This window comes from Cebus imitator, unplaced genomic scaffold, assembly GCF_001604975.1.
Source record: "Cebus imitator isolate Cc_AM_T3 unplaced genomic scaffold, Cebus_imitator-1.0 Scaffold42, whole genome shotgun sequence".
Taxonomy (NCBI): Eukaryota; Metazoa; Chordata; class Mammalia; order Primates; family Cebidae; genus Cebus; species Cebus imitator.
In genome coordinates this window covers 12,925,848-12,935,774 of record NW_016107357.1, presented here as the reverse complement: position 1 = coordinate 12,935,774, position 9,927 = coordinate 12,925,848, and the positions used below count along the sequence as shown (strand labels likewise).

The following is a 9,927-nucleotide window of genomic DNA, read 5'->3' as shown; positions in this document are numbered from 1 at the left end:
TGGGATATTTTTTTTTTTTTTGAGACAGAGTCTTGCTGTTGCCAGCCTGAAGTGCAGTAGCGTGATCTCGGCTCACTGTAACCTCCGCCTCCTGGGTTCATATGATTCTTCTGCCTCAGGCTCTTGACTAGCTGGGACTACAGGCGCATGCTACCATGCCCAGCTAATTTTTGTATTTTTTAGTAAAGAAAGGGTTTCACCATGTTGGCCAGGATGGTCTCGATCCCTTGACCTCGTGATCTGCCCGCCTCAGCCTCCCAAAGTGCTAGGATTACAGGCGTGAGCCACCATGCCTGGCCAAGTCTTTTGTTTTAATAAGAAAACAGTTGAGTGTTTTACTGTGAATAAGTGTCCAAGTGAGCATTTCAATGGCTTAGTCAAAATTAGGTCGTCCATTCATCTGACCTAGTTTGGTTCAAAAAGAAACAACAGTACAAGTTGAGAATCCCAAATCCCAAAATCCAAAACCTGAAATGCTCCAAAATCCAAAATCTTCTGAGCACTGACATAATGTTCATTGGAACATTTTGGATTTTGGAGTTTTGGAGTTGGTATGCTCAACTGGTAAGTATAATGCAAATACTCTACAATCTGAAAAAATCCGAACTTTGAAACGCTTCTAGTCCCAAGCATTTCAGATAAGGGATCCTCAACCTACATATCATTTAAAAGTGCTGCTCCTTTGCTACATTATTTCTTCTTACCACCATTCCTTCCTGGGGAGCCACTACAGCCCATAGTACTAGAGAATTTACCTTCATGGAAAAGCCATGAGAACTCACAGTCTCTTAAAAGCAAAGGAAAAAAACTTGACTACACCCAAGACTTGATTCAAAGGATTTGATGATTGTACAGGGAAACTCTGTGTTGCCTACCTTGTGCTAAGCCCACCTCGTGCTGAGCCAGCAGCGGGACAGCCCTGTGTCTACACTCTTGACCTCCCCCATCCACTGTGGGGCTCCATCTCTTCCTCTTCCCACTCCAAAGCCTAAGTGAGAGCCTAACCGAAGAGCTGTGACTACCTTATCTGCACCAGCCCATCACACACAAAGATGTTACACACTAACATCTTAGGCTCTGGGTTTTCTTTCCTTTCCTTTCTTTCTTTCCTTCCCTTCTTCTCCCTTCCCTTCTTCTTTCCCTTCCCTTCTCCTTTCCTTCCTCATTTCCTTTTCCCTTTCCTTTCCTTCCCTCCTTCTCTTCTTCTTGCTCCCCTCTCTCTCCTTTCCTCCCTTCCTTCTTTCCTTCCCTCCCTCCCTCCCTCCCTCTCTTCCTTTCTTTCTTCCTTCCTTCCTTCCTTTCCTCCTTTCTTCTTGCTTTCTTCTTTTGGCAGTGTCTTACTCTGTTGCCCAGGCTGGAGTGCAGTGGTGTGCAATCTCAGCTCACTGCAACCCGCCCCTCCTGGATTCAAGCAATTCTCATGCCTCTGGAGTAGCTGGGACTACAGGTGCCCACCATCATGCCCAGGTCATTTTTGTATTTTTAATAGAGATGGGGTTTTGCCATGTTGCCTAGGCTGGTCTTGAGCTTCTGGTCTCAATAAATCCACCCACCTCAGCCTCCCAAAGTGCTGGGATTGCGGGTGTAAGCCTCCGTGCCTGGCCAGGCTCCGGATTTTCTCATTTATAAACTATGTGAGTGGAACTCCATGATCTCATGATCCCTCTTCCAGCCCCTCAGCTCTATAAGTGGAAAACATCTCCAAGGAGGCAGGACAAGCTCACAAAACTCCTGTTAGCTTTGTCTGTTCAAGCTAAAAGTTTGAAAGTTGAACTAAACAGGGGTCCTTACGGAGCTGTGGTGTTTGTGCACAAACCTGGATGTATTCAGAGAATTTGCATGCCATCAAGCACCACCACAACTAATCAATTGGGCACCATGCACTCCAAATAAGCAGAGAAATAGAATTCCACAAAGGCTTCCCAGACATGGATGTAAATACAACCGCAAATAGAACCAGACTGTCTCTACCTTGTCTATGGCTCAGAGGCAGGCAGAACTGCCCCGAGGGCTTTGAAACATGCCAAAAATGTACAAACCACAGGTGTACTTCTTTTCCTTTGAAAGTGGGTTGTAGAAATTGAAGGAGAAAAAAATGAGAAAATCCTGCTTAAAAATCCACCTTAACTTAGAAGGCTTTTGGTTACAATATTTTGAGCATGGAGGAGATACTGCATACACTCGAAATGTTTTTCAAAGCATAACTGCTAATTAGGACCTTAAATGGCGTGAAAATGCACTACAGACTCACACTAATGCTCCTGGAAGTCCCGCCTTGACTGGCTATGGAGTCACACCTCCAGTGCCGTCCTCTGACACTAGGCATGAGCCACCTCTCCACCGCCAGCTCCCCCAATTAATGGTACAGACTGTCTTCAGACACTTGCCGCCACAGAAGCTGATGGGTTTGTGTTGTTATTTGGTCATGCTACATGTAATTCAGCGAGCCTGTGAATGATGAAGAGGCTTGGGCTGTTTCCTTTACCTCCTTAGATTTGTCAACCAGTGTCTTCTTGGTAAAAGTAGGAAATGCCCTGTAGACTGCCCATAACTCAGATATTAAATTAGAAGGCCACAAGGACCTATTTGGAAACTCAGTCCCACTGCCCACCCCTAGCCTCTGCTGATGCCACACTAATACTCCTTATGGCTGGACGTGGTGCCTCACGCCTGTAATCCCAGCACTTTGGGAGGCCGAGGTGGGCGGATCACAAGATCAAGAGATCGAGATCATCCTGGCCAACATGGTGAAACTCTGTCTCTACCAAAAATACAAAAATTAGCTAGGCGTGGTGGTATGTGCCTGTAATCCCAGCTACTTGTGAGGCTGAGGCAGGAGAATCGCTTGAACCCAGAAGGCGGAGGTTGCCGTGAGCCAAGATCACACCATTGCACTCCAGCCTGGTGACAGAGCAAGACTCTGTCTCAAAAAAAAATTGTCCTTATGCACACATATGGTTTATGCAAACATTGAGTGTAACAGTGTTTTCCACACAAAGAATAAACATTCCTGGTAGCATCTGTGGCTTGAATCTTTCAGACGCGGACATCCATTGTGGGCTTACATTTATCACATTCCAATGTGGACTTAGATTAATTGGGTACCCTCTACCTCATACACACAGTAGGCTCTGGCAGCCTGCTTAATGGAATCAAACAAAATATTGCACTCGCTGTGCAATTCTTCTGTGTTGTTGACAACAAGCTGTTTCTTTCTGCCACATTCAGCATTGTATCTTTGATCAAAAATGGAAATACAAACCAGTCAGAGTCTGGCTGGAGGATTCTGGCAGCCTCTCTGAATCTCTAGATAAGCTCTAATTTGAAACAACAGCTTTCGTTCGTATAGGGGAGCCTCCACAGAGCCTTGTAAACATGCCTTTCTATCTTAGGGCATAATGTTCCGCTCAAATTTAAGTGCTGCTTTGTAGGAATTCAAAGACACCTTCTGTATATTTATTCTACATCAGTGACAGAACAAAAGTCTGGGATTCGAAGAAAAGTCTGGATTGAAATCCATACTGTGGTGTGGATTTTATTGGAGGGAGGGAGAGAGCCGACTTCGGTACCTAACCCAGTGCTTGTCCACTTATCACAGCAGAGATCAGTGAAATTCTCAAAAAACATAACATCAGTAAAATACTTCTATTAGAGCTTAAAATTTTAAAGGAATTGTGTTCCATGGAACAGACCTGTCCATTTACTTACAGGCATGGCTGCCTTCTGATGGGCAGAATAGGACCATGGGGCTTGTGGCTGGAAGTTTCTGCTACTCATCAGAAATGACTTTGTACCAGCCAAGCCATTCCTAAGCCTTGTTTTTTTTTTCAACTGTCAAGTGGGGATAACAATCCCTATCTATTTACAGAAGTTTTATTAGAATGAAATGACTTTTCACCTAAGCCATTGTGGAGTTACTGATTGATTCCTTCAAGCGTTTATTACAAAATAGTTGAATCAATCTATCTTGAAACTTTTTATGTATAAATGGGATGTTCTTTGAGCTTGTGACTAATATACTAACAACTGTGAGACAAATTGACTTGGAGAACAGTTTTCTCCCTAAAACCACACACTTACCCATGCCTACGTTAAATGCATATTGTGAATATAGACTCATTTAACCCTCATAAAAGCCTTAGAGGTGTATGTTATCCTGATGTTACAGATGGGAACTCTAATGCTTAAAGAGGCATTATCACTTGTCCATGATCCCGCAGCTACTAAATCTGGTTTAAATCAGCTGTGGAAAAACTAAAAGGGTCTTGTTTTTTGTTGTTTTTGTTTTGAGATGGCATTTCACTCTTGTCATCCAGGCTGGAGTGCAATGGTGCAATCTCTGCCTCCCAGGTTCAAGTGATTCTCCGGCCTCAGCCTCCCAAGTAGCTGAGACTACAGGTGCATGCCACCACATCCAGCTAATTTTTTGTGTTTTTAGTAGAGACAAAGTTTCACCGTGTTAGCCAGGATGGTCTCAATCTCCTGAATTTGTGATCTGCCCGCCTCAGGCTCCCAAAGTGCTGGGATTACAGGTGTGAGCCACCGCGCCTGACCGGGTCTTGTTTAAACACTGCTCAACCCCTTTCTTATCAGGGATCTTTACTAGAGCTGCCACCGAGCGATAGTAAAAATAAGATCCAATTCCCCAGAATCAAACTAACCCTTTAGAAAATTTCATAACAAGAGGACAGCACAGAACCCTGACTGCAGCCCTCAGAACTGCTACCTGAAGACAGAAGTACAACCCACTCAGGAACTGCCCATGTGCTGGGCTGGGGAACAGGAATTCCTTCATATCCGTTGACTCTCTGCAGTGGGTTGCTCCCCTGTGCCCCATCATCTACCCATTTGCTGGAAGCCATATCCCCTTAGACATGCTCAAAGCTTTGTGACCCCATGAATGTGGAATAAATAAAAACGCCATTCTTATTCTGTTTCTATGCTTCTTTGGGAAACTTTTTGATAATGGTTTAAATACAAGTTTTGTAAAAGGCAGGAAATTATGAAGAACAGAATATCCGCTTGTAAAACCTACCTTAAGCAATGTGAAAATCATTGCTGATTAGGTTGAAGAAATTTTCTGCCCAGCTTAATAAACAAGGTGGAAAATTTAAAGTTATAACAAGGAAGCATAGCATTGGATCTCTCATTAAATCACAGCTCTGAATATTTGTGACAAAGATTAATCCTTGGCCATTCAAAGCTACACACACACACACACCACACACACACACCATAAAGTATAAGAACCGGAATTGTAAAAAGTAAGACAGCAATGAGAAGCAAAGAACAAAATAGCTAAATTTCCCACAAACACATGTACTAAAAGACATTCTATTGAATGGGAAGGATGAATGAATAGGGAAGTAAAGGATATAGGGCTGCATATCCCTTCACCCATCTGTGTACCCATCCATTTGCTCTGGGCAGAACCAACCAGTGACAAACTCCACCCACAGATCAGCACAGAATGGAGTGCTTCATACAGATGCATACCTAAGCCAGGATGTTCTCAGGCCATCTTGCTCACTAGCAGCTAGCTTTGATGAAGGTGTTTGTAGGTGTGACACCAAGGATATTAAGTCTGGTGCAAGAAAATCCTATCATTGAGAACCAGAAAGGACTAGATGGAGTTCAACCATGTGTACATGGTTAGAAGCTGAAAAGAAATAATCCAAAGTCCTGTTTGTTTTGTTACTCTACTGCCCATTACTAGGAAGAATTGTTTGATAAAGAAATTCAGAGGTGGATTGAGGACACTTGGTAGTGAAAAAGCTCATAGGAAAATGAGCCACTCAACTGTTTTCTTTCACCAGGGCCACACAGAGCCACCTTTACACTCACTAGAAACTGCATTTTGCTTTGACTTCATTTTGTGGATGTCTGAACTTAACTGTTAGTGGTTGAGTTTAGCAGTGAAAAATACTGAATTGCTGCTGGGCGTGGTGGCTCACGCCTGTAATCCCAGCACTTTGGGAGGCCAAGGTGAGTGGATCACCTGAGGTCAGGAGCTCGAGACCAGCCTGGCCAACATGGTCTACTAAAAATACAAAAATACAAAACCCCATCTCTACTAAAAATACAAAAAAATTAGCCGGGCCTGGTGGCGGTCACCTGTAATCCACTACTCAGGAGGCTAAGGCAGGAGAATCGCTTGAACCTGGGAGGTGGAGGTTGCTGTGAGCTGAGACTGCACCATTGCACTCCAGCCTGGGTGACAAAAATGAGATTCTGTCTCAAAATGAAAAAAAAATAAGAAAAATAATATTGAAAGCTAGAGAGAAAACATTTCATACCTGGTAATCTCAGAGCCCTGAGATGCTCTGCACTACAAATAACAGCAGCATCTATTCGTTGCCATCTTCTGAGGCATGGAAAACTACCCTTTAAAGCTTTTCTTTTATGAAATAACTTTGCTATGCTTAATCTGTAAGATGAAAAGGATATGAATGAGATCTTCATCGTGACTGTGGATTGCTGTGTGAAGTTGATCTTCCAAGTACAATAACTTCTTGCCTATATCTTCACACTTTTCTCCAAGTTCTGCAGAAAGGATGTAAGATTCCTGGCAGGAGGGGGGAAACAAGATCACTTGTTAGAGCCATGAACACAGACAGTACACAAAGGGAAGGTTTCTTGAAACAGCTCTCCTGGTTTCTGTACCTGTCAGAATTGTGCTAGAGCCTGTGTCTTCCCTGGGGATCAAACTTGAGAAGATGTGAACTGATTTCAAGTTATGACCAAATGCGTTTTGTCTACATAGCTCCATAGGTTACCTCCCTTTCCTCATCATTTCAAAGTGCTGTTTCCAGTATGTCAAGTCCCAAAGTGGATTTATCAAACAGAAACCCTGAATCTTCCAGCTGTATCAACGAGCAAATTCATAATTTAATAGAAATTCTTTTAAAAAGTGGGGAGAGGGGTCACAGGAGCAACTGAGCTAACCCGTAAGGACAAAGGGAATATTCCTTTAGGGACACAGAAATTGACAAGGGCACTGAACATTTGTTTGCACACTGATCACAGTCCCCGAGTGCTAGACTTTAAGTGCCACGAGGTGTATATTGCATATATAGCTGCTGCCACCACCATACACAGGAATGTAAGCCCCGTAAGAGCAAGATGATGATGTCTTTCGTGCTGCTGGCCCTAGAGCCCCTGGCATACCCTGGCACATGACAGGCACGTAGTATTGACTGGTTTGATGAATGAATATTGAGTCTTAGAGCGCCTTCCTTCTCTCATGTTTTCCCTTCAAACTTATTTCTGTGAGCCAGAAAAGGACCTTCTTTATGTCACTTTCCTCCACAAAACCACCACAGAGCAGAGTCCAAACTCTGCCATCATGTGACCTGGCAGAAGGTCCATGGTTCAGCTGTATCCCTTTTCTCTCCTAAAGGCAAGCTAAGCTTGCCAACCAGACTAACCCCATTGCCTTCTCTCAAGCAGTTCTTCTTGCCCATGCATTCTTCCCCATTCTCCTCTGAAACCCAACCTTTCCTTCAAAGGCCCCAAATAATTTCACCTTGTAGTACAGCTATTCTGATAAGCACTGTATGTGTCCACTCAAGGGAGTGTAAGCTCCCTGCAGGTAAGGACCATGGGTTAGTCATTCATTCATCCCAGGGCCCCAAGTCGAATGCTGTCCATGTAGAAGTCCATAGATTTGTAAAGGAAAACAATAAACAAGGTTAAGAAAATGAGAACAGAAAATAGAAATTCTTAGAATAAAGCAGGGGAAGATGCAAGAAATGAGCTCAGAATTAAAACTTAAAAGTAAAGGTAATATTTCTTCAACTAAGAGTGAAAAGCTTAGAAGAGTCAGGCGTGGTGGCTCACACCACTTTGGGAGGCCTAGGTGGGTGGATCATGAGGTCAGGAGTTTGAGACCAGCCTGGTCAATATGGTGAAACCCTGTATCTACTAAAAATACAAAAATTAGCTGGCATGTTGGCTGGCACCTATAATCCCAGCTACTCGGGAGGCTGAGGTAGGAGAATCGCTTGAACCTGGGAGGCAGAGGTGGCAGTAAGCCGAGACCGTGCCATTGCACTCTAGCCTGGGCAACAGAGCAAGACTCCATCTCAAAAAAAAAGAAAAGAAAACCTTAGTAGACACTGTAAAAAAGTTCTGCATAAGGGAAAGGATTAAGATATGTATTCAGCTTAAATTGCAAGGTTACTACAAAAGCTACAATGAATGTCCAACAATAACAACAAATGCACAGGTGTGTGGTAACAGTCATTGATAAAAAGACTTTGGAGATGATGCGTTATATAATATTATAATCAGAGTCCATAAATGACAATTAAGCCCGGTATATAATTTGACTTTTGCTATATTATCTTTAAAATTTACATGTCAACTACATTAGAATAAAATAGTGCCAATGGGAACTGCAAATAACTATTGCAAACATTGGAGAAGTCTAGTATACTGAAAGAATGAGCTATGAGCTATAGAATGAGCTATACTCATTTACTGCAAGGAAATGTATATAGAAAAGAAATCTAGTGGCAATAACATACAATTCTGAGGACATGTGGACACAATTAAAGGAGCTTTAATATGAAGCACCCATGAAGGTTTACTCAAAATTGACCATAACAGTGGTGAGAGGGCAGCAAATACATAAAAATCACAAATACATAAATACACACACACACACACACACACGCACACACACACACCTATATATACACATACATATATACATATATACATATATATGTGTATATGCGTATATATAGATATATTTTTACTGATCCTAAAATAAAATTATCAGTCAAAGATGTGAAATTGAGGGTAGACAGATTACATGGAAGTGTAGACACTGGACAATGAGTAACATCATCGTCACACCTGAAATAAATGAGACACTAAGAAAAAGAACATCTGGGAAAAAAATGATTGACACTCATGAAACCACAAGTCATACAAGAAAAAGAAAAATACAGTGTTAGCAGGAAAACATATATATGACTGACAACACACTTAAAGAGAGAAAAAGCATAGACTCAGAACAGAAAACCAAGGAATTTAAAACACCCTTAAATGACTCAATCTTCATCTTGCGGCTTCAACAAATATGAAATCAAAGCCAAATTAAACAAATTTAAAATATAGTTTTACATTTCTCCCCCAAACATATAATTCCTGCCTGTTTTCCTTTTTAAATTATGTGCAGATTGATTGTAATGGCATAAATTTTGGAAAGCAATTTCATACCACATAACAAGCGCTTTAAATTGTTCATATCTTAGGACCAAATATTCCCTTCCTGGGAGTTATCAAAAAGAAATAATTTGTTCATTTAAATTGAAATAACTTTTATTAAGCCCTTGTAATAAGCATGCAAAAATGCCTATAACATATATATCAAATAGAAATAAAAGATTTTAACCATGCAAAGATGATGGCATTAAAAATATGGGACATAGGAAATAACTGCCCAGCAATAAAGGGAATAATTAAAGTAAGTTCTGATACATTAGATTAGTATTTAGCCATTAAAGTCCTTTTTAATAAAAGAGCATTTAATGATGATGAAATAAATAGGCAAAGCATTAAAATATTTGTAATTATTATTTTGAGGGGCAGTATTACAGGAAAGTTTTATTTTCTTCTTTATACTTTCCTGAATCTTTAACAACTCTAACATTTGGGAAAAAGTTACCAAAAACCCGAATTCAAACCATAATGAAAAAGGGAGAAATTTACCTGAAATTTTTTTTAGTTTTTTTAGAGATTAAAAAACCAAACAATGTAGCAGAAGGGAACAAATTCAGGGAGCTCAATTCACCATGTTCGGTAACAGAAGATCGATTGGCATTTTTGTGGGGCTGCTTTTTCCAAGGCACAAGTTACAGGATCTCTCTCAGGCTCCTACAGAAACCATTACTTGCTGGGCTGACAGCTTCTAATTCT

At 41.5% G+C, this 9,927-nt stretch overlaps 1 protein-coding gene across 1 annotated transcript in view; it reads right to left on the bottom strand.

Moving 5' to 3' along the window:
• The window catches only part of DISC1 (DISC1 scaffold protein), a 368,084-nt gene that overhangs the window by 5,592 nt on the left and 352,565 nt on the right, over nucleotides 1-9,927 (bottom strand). Inside the window, exon 12 of the mRNA XM_017526539.2 lies at nucleotides 6,448-6,565. Coding sequence (XP_017382028.1) covers nucleotides 6,448-6,565 — 118 coding nt within the window. The remainder of the gene's footprint in view (nucleotides 1-6,447; nucleotides 6,566-9,927) is intronic.